The 17,915-nt window shown below is 33.5% G+C and overlaps 1 protein-coding gene across 4 annotated transcripts in view; it reads right to left on the bottom strand.

The window, feature by feature from the left end:
- TRAPPC13 (trafficking protein particle complex subunit 13) overlaps positions 1-17,915 on the bottom strand; it is a 34,070-nt gene that overhangs the window by 9,717 nt on the left and 6,438 nt on the right. For all 4 annotated transcript variants that reach the window (XM_007176025.3, XM_007176026.2, XM_007176027.3 and 1 more), the window contains exons 2-7: positions 14,093-14,161; positions 13,423-13,522; positions 12,191-12,275; positions 5,695-5,822; positions 2,873-2,945; positions 1,804-1,848 (exon numbers count right to left, since the gene is read on the bottom strand). In XM_007176025.3, coding sequence (XP_007176087.1) covers positions 1,804-1,848; positions 2,873-2,945; positions 5,695-5,822; positions 12,191-12,275; positions 13,423-13,522; positions 14,093-14,161 — 500 coding nt within the window. The remainder of the gene's footprint in view (positions 1-1,803; positions 1,849-2,872; positions 2,946-5,694; positions 5,823-12,190; positions 12,276-13,422; positions 13,523-14,092; positions 14,162-17,915) is intronic.

Raw genomic sequence — 17,915 nt, 5'->3', positions numbered from 1 at the left:
TGCTTCATGTTACAGGCAGAACAGTATTTGTTTACCTAATAGGTAATACCAAATATCTTAGAGAGATCCTAAATGCTATTTGTTCACTCCTCATTTTTAAAAAAATGTCTATTTTCAAAAGTTCAGAATTTTACTAAAATTTTTTAGCTGAAGTTTGTTAGCAAAGTTTAGATTAAAAATTATGTCTATACTTAATGTTAACTGAAAAAGCAAACAAAATTGTTACTATGATTATAAAAACAAAATATTATATATAAATGAGTAAAAACTGAAAGAGAATATGGGTTAATGAAGAACCAACTACTTTTTAGTGTGGTGGACTTGTGGGTTTTTTCCTTTCTTTTTGGGGAGTATGTTACTTTTATGTTATTTATGGAATAACTAGCAATTTAAAAAACAATTTGCAACTCACTCTGAATATTGCTGTGATAAAACTACTTGACAAGTATCTTAATGTACCACCATACTTCAACAAAGAAAACCTGAAATAGTTTAATATGTGCCTTCCTATATGTGCCTTTAAACGTCTAGTAATCTCCTTGATGAGACTGTATCCTCGCATCAAATACGTATACTCTTCACTACGTACTCTATGTTCCACTTGTATTTCCAACTCTGCTTGGAATGCCTTCACTGCTCTGACATTCTGACGTTTCTAACACCTATTCCTTCTAGACACTGATGCAGTTCTCTTCCTTTTCCATGAAGCTTCTTTAGACTACTCCAGAATCTCATCCCCTGAGTTCCTGTAGCACATCCTTTTGTGTCATGCTCTTTAGTCTCACTATATACTATACCAGCTACTTTTGTTATTTTATGCACTTTTTTCTTTTCTCCTAATAGGTTTTTACTTTAAGGTTAGGTTCCTTATCTTAGATGTCTTAGTATGCCCAGCTGTAGTATAAACTTTATAGTGAATAAAAATTCAGATGCTGATGGTAAAAATATATATCAAATTTGACATGTGACTACAAATTTCTGATCACCTGGTTCTGGAGTAATAGACAAAATTTTCATTTCAAAATACTGCATTTGAATATCTTTGAGTTTATCACTGTGATATGAAACACATGATTTTGGGGGGGTGGTAAAAGGCCCATTAAGAAATCTGCTTTTTCTGGAGATCTAGATACCAGGATAAAGTAGAATTTTGTAAAAGAAATCCAAGCCATAAAACCTTTTCCTTATGGAAAATTCTATTTTATCTCTTTTGTTAGGAAAGAAGATAATCTTCTATTCTAAAAGTTACTTCTTTCTGTATTTTTGCCAAATTTGTTTCTCCCAAGGAGCATTTCAAACCATTCACTAAACTTAGCGGCCTAACTCTGGCTGGCACACTGACTTCCCAGGACAAAGAATTTAATGTACTGAGCTCTACTTAATATTTTTCTATGTGAATATTAAATCTTTTTTGCAGGGTTGGATCTACCACTTCAATTTTTGTAATATCACAACCACATTTATAAAATATTTAACAGATTGCTAATGTTTTTAGACAGTAACAACAACTATTAAATGGAAGCACAGGGCAATCATTTAATGAAAGGGGGTGAAAGCCTCACAAAATTAACGAGAATAAAAATCAAGGCATATTGATTCCATGTCAGTTGAAAACAGCAGACTAAAAGAGATCTGCAGTGAAATTATTCACTTTCAATTGAACTTTATGCTCATTTTCCACAAGTAATTCACAGTCATATCAGCAATTTACTCTGATATGAAAAGAAATGTAATACATGAGAATTCTGATCAAATAAGATCTTAATGTTGAACCTGAAATCCCATTAAGTGCTCAACACTTACCTCTGCATTGTAAAATTTGGTTTTCACATCCAATGGTTTGAGAACCTAGTTGAATAAAGCATATCAATCAAAGGAGATTATTATAATTTGACCATTTATTTTGTTTATCTGTTTTAAATCATAGGGCTTAAAACTGTCAAAGGCATTTTCCAATTTTAATTGTAATAGACTTTTCTAATGGGTATGCAATACTCTTGTAAAAACAAAAACAAAAACAATCCCAAATGCATTTTTAAAAAAGCCACCGTAATTTCTTGACTGGGTAATAGTTACATGAGTTATATGGATTTGTACTTCATAATAGTTGGTTAAACTGAACACATATATTTTTGTGTATTTCTCTCCATATATTTCACAAAGCATGTTTATCAAAATAAGCAATCAAACCTTTTATTTTCTCTTAAAAGGCATGCAAAATCTTAAACAGATGAGTGATAACAAAAGCAATAGAATAAAGCAAAATTTTTCTTCCTATTGCTGGTACTTTTTCTTCCACTTACAAACAGAGGAATGAAAAATATATATAGTATCATATCTAGATCTACATAACCGTATATGGTCATCTCATTTCCCTATCCACACACATACATGTGTTAAAACAGTGGTTTTTAACTATTTTTGATTATGGACTTTGAAAATTGTGTATAAATAAAAAATTCTAACTACAATTTCAGTGACTCATGAAGTCTCTGAAGGAAGCTTGGTCCACTTAGCCCAAGACAATAATCTCTCATTTAAATATTTCTTTAGAAATCTGATATTGTTTACACTTACTTTGTCTGGACTTTACACTCATTTTATCCTTCTTCTAGATTATTTTGTGTTTTGACAAGGAATGAAAACACAACAAATTTTTTTTCTGGATAAAACATTACATTGCCAATGATAATTTCTCTGCTTTTATTTAACTTACTTTAGTCCAACTTTAGATTGCTAGTAATAAGACAAATCCAAAAATATTAAGCTATTTGCTTTATTTGGAGTTTGTTTTTACTGCAGATAAATAGTAGTAATTTCCTAGGGGAAAAAAGGGCATCTAAACACTATTTACCACTGTCATATTCAATACCTGAAATTTGAAGAATTTTCTAAAATACATTTTTTCTCCACCCTGAGTTGTATAACTCACTGCACACACCAAGCTGAAACAGAAAGATGTTTTAATGATTTTGAATCACTTTCAACTTTGTTTTTTAATAGTTAATCTACTACACTTCAATTCTACCAACAAATTTGGAAAATATTTATACCAATGACACGAAAGTGTAGCCAAATGAGCCTAGAGCAGGAAAAAAAGAGTTCCAGTAGATATGGATATAATTCCATGAACAAGAAAGCTCTGATTAGTAAAATAAGATATACCATTTTTAGAGCAGGAAGTCAGAAACTTTTTTCTTCAGAAAGTAAAGCATAAGCCAAAATAAATCACAGGATAACTAAATAGTTGAATGTAAAAAGTTAAGTTCATATAAACTAGAAGAAAATACAAATTTTTTAAAAATTCCAGGATGAAGAAAGACTGTTTAATGTAAATGCAATGGAAAGGAAAAGACTTCTACAAATTTAGAAATTGGATAAATCAAAAACACTAAAACAAAATTTTAAAAAGGACAACAAACTGGGAAAAAATGCTTCTAACAATATGAAGAGAAATTCTTGTAAGCAAAACATTAATATCCCATTCAAAATAGAAGAAAAGGATATACACATAAATTGTAGTACCATAATCGACTAACAAAAATGTGTAAATGTTCAGCCTCACAAGTAGTCAAAGAAACAAATTAAAATAATGAGATAAGATTTTTCCTTATCTTAGGATTTGGCAAAAATTCTTTCCAAGAAATATCAGGGTTGGTGAGAGTTTAGAGAAACTGACTCTCTTTATACTGTTGGTGGTTATGAGAAATTTAGAAAAGAATCCTTCAGGAAAGGAGTCTTAAAAATGCTTATATGCTCCTATAGTAAACCCACTTCAAGCAATCTATTACAGGAAATATTAAGATGCTCACCACTGCATTATTTATAATAGTGAAAGACTGGAAATAATCTGAAGTCCAACATTAGGGTAAACAAATTACAATACACAGTCCAAGTGTGTAAGATAAAGTCATTTTAAAAAGAATGTTTTCAAAGAATACTGACTCAACTGGGTTCATGGTGTATTAAAAAAGATAAAACCATGCGTAATATGATCAAAATTTTATAAAATATTATTTATTACTTATACACATCTGTTTTATATATATATGCACATAAAGGATTGAAATATACCAATATTATAATAGTGGCTATACTAGGTGGTGACATTACAGGTAATTTAATTTCTATTTTATACTTGTACCTAGTACTAAACTAGGTGTTAGGTATTTACAGTTGATCAAAACTCAATACCTGCTCTCCAAGTGCTCACAGTTGGAAGCAGTGTAGCAAGGTACAGGTTATGAAGTCAGATTTAGATTTGAGTTCTATGCCATTATGTGCTAGCTATTAAATTCTCTAAGAGTCTCATTTTCTGTAAAATGGGGATTTTACACATTTAATGTCATTTCAATAAAATCAATTTCAACAAATACTGACCATTGTTCTCGCTAAATCCCGGGGATGCAGCTGACTTTGTGGAACTCATACTTTAATGGGAATGGCAGGCACTCAGTAAGTAATGTCAAGCATAAAAGACATAGAAAAAAATGACAAGTTGTGGATGCTATAAAATAGACAAGAAGGGGGATTTTATCTAGTCTAGGCGGTCAAAAAGTCTCTTTGAGAAAGTCATGATGAATCTGAGATATGACGAAGTAAAAGTAAACTAAACAAAATGACACAGGCATTCCTTTGTAAGGGAAGGATACATTTCAAGTCACAGAGCAGATCAGAGGTAAAAGAAGTCCAATATGGCTGCAGAGTAGAGAGGGAGGGAAGCATGAAGGTGAGAACTAGAGTACGTAGTTGGTAAGGATTAGTTGTGGAGAGCTCTGCAAAACCTATATAGTTAGAATTTCCTAAGGGTAGTAGGAGATCACTGAAGTGTTAAGTGACTTATCCAAGATCACATAATTAAATAAATAATCAAGCTAAAATTTGAACTACAGAAAATCTGACTCAAAGCTCATACCAACCACAGAATATATATTAAAAAGTGCCTGCAACAGAGCTTGTCACCAAAATAAATTAAATAATAGATAATATTACATATTTCTTTAAGACAAAGAAGAGAAGCAAAAATGGTGACGTTAAGTGGAGATGAAGAGAGGCTACTGAGAGACAGTTAACAAGAACTAACAGGACTTTGTGAATCAACTGGATATGGGGGTGGTAAGGCAGATAGAGAAGTCTAAAATTACTTTAGCTGGCTGAAATTTTCATATTTGCCTCTCAGACAAAGAAAAATACAGCATTCACATTCAAATACATACACAGGCCAGGAATACAGAATTTGAGATTTTTTTTCCCTCATACCTTTACTTTGGTTCTCTATTTTTGAACTCTCAGGGTAGAGTATATTTGTACAGCTAAATACAGAACTGAAAAATTGTGAATTTAAAAATAAATGTTATTAACATCAGTTGTTAGCATTTCAAAAGAATAAATGTACTTTTAGAGTGCTACCTGGGTTTTAAAGGTTTGCATGGATTTTTATTTTTAGATAAGATTGTAGATGCAAAAATGAAACTAGAGATAAGTGAAGATAAATTAAGATACTTTTTCCTTTCAAAAATAAACATTTTGTTTAAAGTTTGTTTCTGGCAAGCATGTAAACATGGTACATAAAATTCCTTCTGAAGTAGGTTCTTAGGCTTAATAACAAGTGGAATAAGTGGAAATAAGACAAAAATTTCAAATAAAGGCATATATAAGTAAAAGCCTCTGAGATCTAGTAAAATTAATTCTTACATGTGTGTTCCAATCTCCTTTACTTCATGGTGTATGACATCATCTATACAACAATCAGGTTTAAGTTCAGCCACTGCAGCATTGGAGGCTGAAAGATTTAAACGCTGAGAACTTGTCTGAAGATCAGCCTTGAAAGAGAGAATAAAATCCAAATGAGACTGGTTACCTACAGGGTGTGGATAAGTATAGGTGGAAAGAATAGGGGAACAAGAACAAGGAAGTAGGGATGAAGAGAGAGCAACAAGTCTCTGTGTACATCTTTTTGTATAGCTCTGATGCTTAGGAACAGGGTAATGGTTCACACACACACACCTAAAAATAAATATTGATAAAATCAGCTATAAAGTAGGGGGAATCCAAAATGGAATACAAACAGTACCAAATGAATCTAACTGTATTACAAATGAACACAACCATGCTGGGAGGAGGAAAGGGAAAAAAAGAACCAACTTAAGTTTGGCAGACAAAAGCTAAAAATGAAAAGAATGGCATACAAATGTTTTACTCTAGCTAGCCCATTTGCTGTTTTGCAGGGGTATGGATTAGCAATTCTGAAACTTCTACATGTATACTAGGACTAAACAAAAAATATATATATTATGGATAACAAGAGACAAGTTTCTTACCTTTGGAGAAAAAAAGGTACAAATAAGGAAAGGGAGAAGCCTGCAATGAAACCTTTGGTGCTGGGCTGGAATTTGGGGCATCAGTATGAACATACGGTTTTGAAATTTATATATATACAGATGGATTTTACAGAAACATATATACATGTGTACACATGTGTTAGTATATAACACTAAAAGGTAAAAGGTAAATAATCATTCAAAACAGTATTAGATGTCAGAGACCAGCTGATTTGTAGAACTAGAGATCAGCATTAAAGTCATCAACTAAGAAAGGATCACTTTCTCTCTTGCCCCTACCAAGTTACTTTCTATCATATTCCCTCCCTTATTCCTTTTGAACATTGATCATTTTCTCTAATTCTCTTAAATGGCATCCTCCCTTAATCTCAGCTACTTTCTATCACATTCAATTTTAACTTTCTTTGTAACATTTATTATGATCTATAATTACATTATTTATGATTTTGTTTACCTGTTTTCTTCTGTCTCCCCTACCAAAGATGTAAGGTCTGTTGAGGCAGGAACCTCTTGCCTTCTCTTGTTCACCACTGTAACATGGTGCCTGGCACACAGTAGGCAATTAATAAATGTTTGTTGCATACTGAATGAAGTTATGATAAAACTTCAAGGCAAATGTCAAGAAAAATTCAGAGAAAGCAAAGATCACATTAAGTCATGGGGATTAGGGGAGGTTTTGTCCATAAGGGCGCAGATTTTTTAAAAGCTTTTTTTTTTTTTTTAAATCAGTTAACACGTTTTCTGCAGTTAATTCTAACCTAACATTCTTAATGCAGGCACTTCCAAGCTGGATATTTATTAGTGCTGTCTTTTTTGTTATTATATTCAGTTATTAAACAGTAGTAGCTCACATTTATTGGGCACCTACTATGTGCAAAGGCCTGGTCTAAGCACATTACTCATTTAATGCCCACAACCCTGAAGCAGGTTATTATATTATCCCTATTTTACAGACAAACCAAGGCACATAGAAGGAACAACTCCCCTTAGGTTATACAACTAGTAAGTAATGAAGCTGAAATTCAAAATTCTTTAACAAACATTTTAGAAATTAGAGAAGAGGGGGAAAAGAAAAGAAACAGTCAAACCCATGGGCTTTTTGTCCAATGTGTTTTCCTATGTATCATTTTTTAAACATTAATCATAACTACAGCATGTATTATATATGGCTGAACACTTTTACTTTTCTCTTTTTTCATCTTATAAACACTGCTGCACTTAACATTTATTTCCTAATTACCTATGAGGGCTTTTCCAGGAGCTGGAGATACACCAGTGAACAACAGACCAAAATCCCTGCCCCTAGGGAATTTAAATGTTTGGGGAAAATAATATAGAGTAAAGGAGGAATGGAGCGCTGGCTTGGGGTAGGGGAATACAATTTAAATTACAGGGTCGGCTTCATGCTGCAAATTGGTTTTTGGATGAACAGGATTTAAAAAGGGAGAGAGGAAAGGGGAAATGGAGAATCATTTCAAGTAAGTCAAAAAAAGCAAAACACCTTAAGTGTAAAAAGCTCAAGATCAAGAAAGAGTTCGGTATAATTAAGGAATTCATGTTAAAAAATAAGAAAAAAGCATTTAAAAACATCTAGACTGGGCTTCCCTGGTGGCGCAGTGGTTGAGAATCTGCCTGCTAATGCAGAGGACACGGGTTCGAGCCCTGGTCTGGGAAGATCCCACATGCCGTGGAGCAACTAGGCCCGTGAGCCACAACTGCTGAGCCTGCGCGTCTGGAGCCTGTGCCCTGCAACGGGAGGGGCCGTGATAGTGAGAGGCCCGTGCACCGCGATGAAGAGTGGCCCCCGCTTGCCGCAACTAGAGAAAGCCCTCGCACGAAACGAAGACCCAACACAGCTAAAAATAAATAAATAAATAAATAAATAAATAGAGTAGCTATTAATAATAAAAAAAAAAAATCTAGACTAAACTTCAAGTGAATAGAGGCCTTGTCTCTTTTGTTTCCTGCTATAACCCCAGTATCTAGAATTGTGCCTGGAATATATACTTGTTGAATGAATGAGCAAATGCCTATTACACACCATTGGTTCTCAAAGTATGGTTCCCAGACTAACAGAATCAGCATCACCTGAGAACATGTTAGAAATGTAAATTCTGGGAATTCCCTGGCGGTCCAGTGGTTAGGACTTTGCGCTTCCACTGTCAGGGGCCTGGGTTTGATCCCTGGTTGGGGAACTAAGCTCCCACAAGCCCCGCGGTGTGGCCAAAAAAAAAGGTAAATTCTTGGGCACCATTTCAGATTGATTAAATCAGAAACACTGGAGGTGAGGCTCAGCAATCAGTGTTTTAAAAAGTCCTCCAGATGATTTTAATACCTTCTAAAGTTTGAGAACCAATAGTACAGGGACTTCCCTGGTGGTCTAGTGGTTAAGAATCCATCTTGTAGTGCAGGGGATGCCAGTTTGATCCCTGGTCGGGGAACTAAGATCCCATATGCTGTGGGGTTACTGAGCCTGTGTGCCACACCTACAGAGCCTGTGCACTCTGGAGCCCATACAACGTAACTAGAGAGAAGGCTGCAAGCTGCAACTAAGACCTGATGCAGCCAAAAATAAATAAATAAAATAAAAATAAACAACCAATGGTACAGATCATTAAAGTTATTTTTTTTTAAATAAATTTATTTTTTTATTGGCTGCGTTGGGTCTTTGTTGCTGCGTGTGGGCTTTCTCTAGTTGTGGCGAGCGGGGGCTACTCTTCATTGTGGTGTGCAGGCTACTCATTGCAGTGGCTTCTCTTGTGGTGGAGCACGGGATCTAGGCGCGCGGGCTTCAGTAGTGTGGCACACGGGCTCAGTAGTTGTGGCTTGCGGACTTGGTTGCTCCCCAGCATGTGGGATCTTCCCAGACCAGAGCTCGAACCTGTGTCCCCTGCATTGGCAGGCGGACTTCCAACCACTGCACCACCAGGGAAGTCCCTACTATTTAGTACACTACGCTGTCTTTTGTTTATAGAACACTTCATTTTTTGGTAGCATGCTAAGGTTTCCAGACTTATTGCTGAAAATTATTTTTCAATTAAAAAACAAACAAAAAACCCCCTAGTGGTTTCCAGTTAAACATGATAGATTATATAGCATTTTTATTCTCAAAAACAACACTAAGATGTCAGTACAGGAATTTAAAAAGTACAGATTCATAAGCTCTTTTCCACATTCCAAAATTCCAAGAGCTATAACAAATTAAACTTTTGAGAGCAGAATTCTGAGTAGCTGAAGTAATGGCAGTAGAGTAACTGAATCTCCCGAGTCATCCTCAAATAAATAAATAAAATTTAAAAACTATACAAACTCAGTGTTAGTATAGCTAGAGAGCAGCAAATGTCTAAACTTCAAATTTCTGCAAGCTATTTCTCATGCTCTCGTCATAAGCCTTTGCAAAGAACAAGAGAAGTTCATGAAAAATTGAGCTTAAGAGAGAAAAGGAAGGTAGAGACAGGCCTAAGAATGATGAAAAGTACTGCCAGAAAGACAAAGTCTACCCTAAGTGTCAAAATACTGAGAAAGTGCATGACTGGAAGATGAGAGCACAGCCTACAGGAGACATAACAGTATGTTTAATGGTGAAGAGGCAATTCTGGAAAGATAACAATTCAGGGGAAGAAGAGAGTTAAAAAGGAGAAGAACCTTTTGGAAACTGTCAGTGAAGAGAAAATGAAGCAGGAGGAGAAAATTGAGGATGCTGTCACTTAAAAGAAAGAGAAAAACTGAGGAACACTCAACCCTTTCTTCTTCCACCACCCTCCCAAAAGCCACCCGATAAAGAAACGACACTTTGCTTGCAAGGCTCTAAGAGAGTATTCTTGAACTAAGAATATCAAAGCACCCCAAACTGCATTTCACAGAATGCAAAGCTAGCAACAGTCTTAATCTATACAAAAATATTATTAAAAAAAACACACAATGATAATTTAAACAATTTACTGATCCAAACTGCCACCCAAAACCAATAGTGAAACAGAAGAAAACTGCAACACAATATTCAAAGTGAATTAAATACCCTCATAAAAACATTTGGAGATAATTATAAGGCACCCAAGGAAATATAGATTTGAATGAAAATTTACTAAGGGGAACTAAAGAAAAGCAGGCAAAGAAGAGCCAATTTATATGTAATTGGAGTCTGTAAAATGATAAACAAAATGCTAGTTCTTAGTTAAGAGTAAGAAGACTCTTGGTGGGCACGGTACTGCTCAATAAACATTAGCTATCTCTGTTATTATGCCAAACACCACTGCCTTTATAGAAATTAAAACTGAGCAGAGCCCACAGAAATATAATCACATATTTTATAAGAAATACATTATGGTAATATTTGTTCTTTTTAACATTCACTTAAATTACACACATTTGCTGATTTATTCATCTTAACAAAAATAAATTCAGCATTTACTGAATGCCAACTGTATGACAGGAAAAACGTATACATTCTAGAAGTTCTGAAAGTCAGTCCTTTTCATAATCAAATGCAGAGGTCAGCAAACTTTTTCTTTAAAAGGTCAGATAGCAAATATTTTAGACTTTGCAGGTCATACAGCTTGTTGCAACTACACAATTCTGATGTTGTAGCTTGAAATCTGCCACAGATAATACATAAATGGATGAGTGTGGCTATGTGTCAATAAAATTTTACTTACAGACTGAAATTTGAATTTTATATAATTTTCAAATCACAAAATAAGCTTTTGTTTCTTTTCAATCATTTAAAAATGTAAAACCTTTCTTAGCTCGTTCTTAGCATAGCTTCATACTGTCTTGCAAAAACAGGCAATGGATCAAATTTGGCCTGCACGCTGTAGTTTGCCAACCCCTGATCTAATGAAAGGCAGAAACCCTATCCATAGAGTGACAAACATATGCACATGTATGCAAAAATTTGCATCCAGTTTCTGGAAGTTGGGTCATATACGGAACTTGGAATATTTGCTCTCTGAGATCCTTTTCAATTCTAGTACTTGCTGATCGTTTTTCAATCTCATTCTAACTGGACTTCCCTTTCCCTTCCATAGGCGATGCTCTAGTGACCTAAACTCACCACTTGAAGACAGCTTTGACCACTTCTCAACAACATACGATGAATTTTTCCTTTTTTATGCCCTTTCTTTTTGGGAATAAACTTCCAGTTGTTTAACTGAGCTAGCATATTCTCTCTCTTGATTTCTCAAAACTGCAAGAATATTCTAACTGGCCTATTTCCTACAAACCATCCCATACAATGTTTTCATGACAGTCTTCCAACATAGCCTGAATACCTCTGCTCAAAAGTCTCCACTGACTGCACACTGTCTTAAAATAACCTTAGCCTTCGTCTTGTTTTTAAGATGCTCCACTGTACGGCTACTACATATCTCTACAACCTTACCTACTCTTACTAAGTGAATTCTGTTCGCTGCTACAAGAACACATTACGTATTCCTATGTCTCTGCTTCCGATTACCATGTCCCTTTTTGTCTTTTCTTCTAAATCCTGCCATTCTTTCAAGATCCTCTTGTGCTCCCTCTCCTTCAATAAGCCTTCCTGAATGATGCAATCCCCAGTGATCTTTCCTCCTCTTTCAAATTTTATTATGTTAATCACAAATTATTAACAAAAATTTAAAATGTTATTTACCTTTGGTACATTTTCTCATCCAAGCTATCACAAATTTTGAGGATAAGGAAAAATGATTCTGTGCATAACATATCTTAGAACTTTAGGTGTTCAATTAATAGTTGTTATTAATGACAATTAAAAAGTCCAGTATCAAGCAGGCATTTTAATGAAGTTTCAACACATAAGAAGAGAAATTAAAAAGTTTAAAAAAATTATCCCAAATAAGAATGCCACTTACTTTAACCAATATATCTTTTACAACTTGATTGCTATCATTATGAACGCTGATATAACTGGAAAAGGTCTCTCCCAAAAATATATTCCTGTGAAATAAAATAAATTTTTAGGCAGAAATCCTTTCAATTTTTTTTTTTTTTCCATTCAACTTTTATCATAAATCTTCTATTTGTGCACCACTGAGAATGTCAAATGGAGAAATTACTAAAGGATAGAGATCAGGTGAAATACTATTTCAATATTTCTTTGTTTACACTAGGCTGCTCACTCATTACCTAGTGCAATTAAAAATACAGATTTAATCTATAAAACATGCTATATATCTTGACCCTCAACTACTGCTAAAACTGCCAGCCCTCCTAAAAATAAGTCATTGAAATCAGATCCATGTTAAGAGTCTGAAGATTTGATACTGAGGAGGCTAGAGAAAGGCAGTTTTTGAAATAACTTATGCCCCGAATCTAGAAGAGACCAAGTTACTGATCTCAGCGTATTTTTTACCAATTTATTTTATTTTTCTTTTTCTAAGTCATTCTAATAAAAATAATGACTAGTGGCATTAGTTTATATGTTATATATATAATGCATATAAACATATAAATATATGTAGATATATTTATACAAATATTTTAATATAAATACATTTTTTACATGAATATATTTCTAAGCTTTCAAGACACTAGTCAATGACCACATTCTATAAACCTTTTGAAAAAACCTGAAAAATTCCTTTTGGTCTGAAATTGTCTCAGTTGCAAACAGAATGGAACCAGGGACTTCTACCTCAGTAATAATCTAGAGTAAGAGAATAGCTAAGAGCAAGAGAAGGAATAAAATATTTAGAACTCCTAATGAGCTGACAAGTCCAATAACTTAAGTTGGTAAAGGGCTGTGATGGTGAATAAAAGAGCTGCTTCTGAAAGAAACTGAGATTAAATCAGTTAAAATAAAAGGAATATGTAGGCATTAAAAAATATAATAAGATCTAAAGAAGAAAGTTAAAATTCTACCACCCTAGGAACCACTGTTAATATTTTGGTATGCATCTTACTTTTTTAATTAAAAAAAAAAAAAACAGAATCACATAGCATAATTTTGGTAAAACTTTTTTTTGTTTTCAGCCACATACATGTATCATGAGCATTTTGCCATCCCATAGTTACTTTTTTAAAACATGATTTGTAATGGCTTCAGAGTGTTGTTGTGTTTCTAATGTGAACATATCATTCTTACCCAAAATTCTGTGGTAAAGTCAACATTTCTCCCAACATTAAAATTTCTGCACCATTTACAGTTGAAGGATCATCTCTCATGAGCTGGTTAAAGAGGTCTCCTGTAGAAAGAGAAAAACATCAAATTCTAACACCTACCTTGGAAATAACTTTTATTTATGTGAAGAAACAGCTGGGAGAGATATTTAAAAAAATAATCTCATAACAAAAATTATATTTAAAAAAACCTAATTTCTAATCTTCACTACAACAAATGCATGCCAAAAAAATTCTGTTTCTACAGAAAACGAACACTTCAGGAACAAAGGAAAATGTAGGTCATGAGATATATAGAAAGCTCCAATGATTTTTAAATAAAGGGAATGCTAACATACATTGATGGAACATTTGAGGATAAATGAAATTTTAATAGTGTCATTATGAGGAATGTATTTTTACTAAAACTAAAATAAAAGTCTCTTGTTGTCATGGGATATCAATAGTATTTTGATGTATAGATTATGACTGAGACCTATTACTCAGATGGCCACCATTCACACATACAAAAACAGGCAACAAATAATGCAGTAAAGAGTTAGCATAAGATTGGCAAGGTTAGGCTTATTCCAAGGTAAGGCAATCCAGGTTTCAAATTTTCCCTAGGTGCAAGTAGGATAAAGCATGTGTCATACCAGGTAAGTCTTTCTCTTCACATGTTACTGGAATATTGGTGAATAAAGTAGGCTTAGTCAACCGCATCACTGTGAATTGGGAAAGTAGAAAAAAAAAGAAAGAAAGAAAGAAAGAAAGAAAATATTAATACCATTTTATGCCAGTATTCGCAAGTTGAATGTATGGTATTCATCAATTTTATACTAGTATAAAATATAATCTGAATACTTCCCAAACAATATAATATTAAGTATTTCCTAAGATTATTACACAGCAATGATTTACTAATAAAAATCTTAGTATATAACAAAAAGAATTTTATATATGACAAAAAGAAAGAACAATTTTGCTTTTATTTACAACCTAATGAATTATAAAAATTAAATGCAAATGCAATATGGCTCATTATACAAAAAGTAGAAAATAAAATAATTTCAAAGCTTACAGTATATTACAAGAATAAGGCTTTAAAAAAATCTTGAATGACTTCACTGTAAACAATATCAACAAAATATTAACCAATGTTAGTCTGATAGGGACAAGAATTTAGATGCACCATTCTGAATATGAAACAATAATTTTATGCCAAAAGGATTTTTGTTAACTTTATTCCTTTGTTATAATCACAGGCCACTGAAGTTCAGTAAGTGGCCCTTTAAGTAATAGTAATTCTTTGTAAAAATTATGAAAGTGTCAGTTAATGTGTAGGTTTATAGAATTCCAACCAAAACTAGTATTTGTTCTTAGAACATGACAGAATGTATCTAAAGTTTATCTAGAGAAACAAATAAATAAAAATAAGCTATAGAAATTAATAGGAAACAATGATAAAAAACTGCACATGGGTTTCCCTAGTGGCTCAGTGGTTAAGAATCTGCCTGCCAATGCAGGGGACACGGGTTCGAGCACTGGTCCAGGAAGATCCCACATGCTGCGGAGCAACTAAGTCCATATGCCACAACTACTGAGCCTGTGCTCTAGAGCCCGTGAGCCATGACTACTGAGCCCACGTGCCACAACCAGTGAAGTCCACATGCCTAGAGCCCATGCTCCGCAACAGAGAAGCCACCACAATGAGAAGCCTGTGCACCGCAACAAAGAGTAGCCCCCGCTTGCCACAACTAGAGAAAGCCTGCGCGCAGCAACAAAGACCCAAGGCAGCCAAAAATAAATAAATAAAATAAATTAAAAAAAAAAAACTGGACATAACATGTAGTAAAACATTTAAGTCCATAATCAACTAATTGGCTTATTAATACAAGACCATACTGATATGTTAGATAATTTTAAAAAATTATTAGGATGCAGCAAAAACAAATCAACATTATAAGGTGCTAGGACAACTGGTTCACTATCTGGGAAAAATGAAATTTAGTTTACAAATTCATTTCAAATATCAAGCTGCATATGTATCAAATAGTTGGACAAAAATTAAGCAAGAGAAAACTAGAAAAAGTGAAAATTAAACCTAGTCTAGCGGGGACAGGACATTCTAATTAAAAAATCTTTTTCAATTTTTTGTTAAGATTGACATTTGACCACATGAAAATAAAGACAAAAATATAGAAGTAAAAATCATACAAACTCATAAAACATTTCAGAAAATGAATCCCAGAAGACTGTTTCTTTATAGTCTATTAAGATGTTCATTCAACTCAAAACTCAAATCTTTAAAGACTATTGATCTAAATGGTCAGTGCACAATATGTGGTATTCGTTAACGTATGTAAAAATGTACCACCTAACTACTAATTAACTAGCTATATCATTCATATCAAATTTAGTGCCTTTCTCATTTTGGTCTTATCTTAAATGTCATCTTTCTCAGAAAAGAAGTAACAGGTCACCCTGTTTCTCTCATAGCACCTTGTATTTATCATGAATTATGTTTATTCACTTATAAGTTTATAGCACTCCTATCCAAACTCCTTGAAGTTTAGGCTCTTATGTATCATGTTAAGTTTTGTGGGCTCGGTGCTTGACACAGGTTCTGGCACATAGTATTAACACCTCACCAAAATCTTCAAGTAAGTGGTATTTTTGATGATGTAAAGTTTCAAGAACTGAGGCCATTAAATAATGTTATATTAAATAGATGACCGCAGACTTCATTCTGCTCAAAAATAATTTTCCCTATTATTAATTATAAGCCCAGGGTCATAAACCTGGAATGTCATGCTTTATTAGAAACATCCCATGGGAATTCAAAGTCCGACTCTATTTCAAACAGGACATTAACCAGCTACACATCAATGATGTGGGTGGGGGAGTGAATGGGGAAGCGTTTCAAACGTCTTTCACTCTTACTTTTAACCAGGAAAATATTAAAATTAAGTACAATCTGCAGGGGATAAAAAGGTGTTCTGAAAATGACATACAGGAAACAGTTTTTTTCACAATCTTTCAAGACCCTAAACTCAATTTTAACACCAATTGGTGCTCTCTTTCTCTCTCTCTTTTTTTTTTTTTTCATTTCAGGTGAGACCAAATCTTAACAAATAAAGAGGAAATACACTCTCAAGGGAATCCTGAAACACTTTTTAAAAAGTGTTCTTCACAACACTGTACATCAACTATATACCCCAATAAAAATTTTTTAAAAAAGAAAGTTATACTCAGTTAAGAGTAAAAAGTAAACAAGTTAAAATAAACATAAATTTGGAGTGATCAAAAAAAAAAGTGTTCTTGAATTCACCTAGACGTGTAGCCAGCTTATTTGCTTATTATACGCTCAAACTTCCATTATGTACAAAAGTCCTTTAAAGCTTAGTTTTTACTGATGCTATGGTTTTCTAGGGGATGAGATAGTAGAGGGTGGGTAAAGAACCACCCTCCATTAAAAGGAAAAACATCCCAAGCTGGTATTTAAAGTACCAGTTTTCTTCCTATTTTCAAAGGAGGGTAAAAAATCAGCAAGAGGGGATAGCAGTTGGTAAGAAATACTATCATCCTGTGGAGGCAAAGAAAATTACTACAAAGCACAATTTGTCATACTGCAGATTTTTAAACACAAACTGAGAAAGCCAAGTTTGTAACATAAAACTATCTCATTCCTTTAAAGAAGATGTGGCACATATATACAATGGAATATTACTCAGCCATAAAAAGAAACGAAATTGAATTATTTGTAGTGAGGTGGATGGACCTAGAGTCTGTCATACAGAGTGAAGGAAGTCAGAAAGAGAAAAACAAATACCGTATGCTAACACATACATATGGAATCTAAAAAAAAAAAATGGAGACGCAAGAGGGAGGAGATATGGGGATATATGTATATGTATAGCTGATTCACTTTGTTCTAAAGCAGAAACTAACACACCATTGTAAAGCAATTATACTCCAATAAAGATGTTAAAAACAAACAAAAAACTATCTCATTCCTTGAAGGATGATCCAAAGTATGTCCATATCAAGTATAGATTTAAACCTTAGTATTTCCTGTCTTATAATGAATTAATGAAACTCAAAAATTAAACACAATGTTGGACAAGAGCAAATATCAACAAAAAACAGGGTTTAAAAAAAAACTGGCAGAGAAACTACAATAAAGCACTGGTTATTAAATGGTAATTATGTATCCAGTCTTGAATGTTAAAGCAGGTTCTTGGTCAAAAATTAAAGAGGCAAAAAAGAATATGTGATTTTTAGTCGAGTGACAAATATTCACTACACACAACGCATAGTTAGTGCCATGTGTAGAAACACTCTCAGTGGAACTCACAAAATACAGACATTTGATTTACTTATGAAATTCAGGTTTCATCTAAAATCTTATAAAAAAAACTTTTTAAAGTCTTCAGTAAATTAAAAAAAAGATAGGCTTGAGGTTATAAACTAATGAAT

The sequence above is a fragment of the Balaenoptera acutorostrata genome, chromosome 2 (assembly GCF_949987535.1).
Source record: "Balaenoptera acutorostrata chromosome 2, mBalAcu1.1, whole genome shotgun sequence".
In the NCBI taxonomy this organism is placed as follows: Eukaryota; Metazoa; Chordata; class Mammalia; order Artiodactyla; family Balaenopteridae; genus Balaenoptera; species Balaenoptera acutorostrata.
Note: the sequence above shows the minus strand (reverse complement) of the source record. Positions and strands in the feature narration are given on the sequence as shown.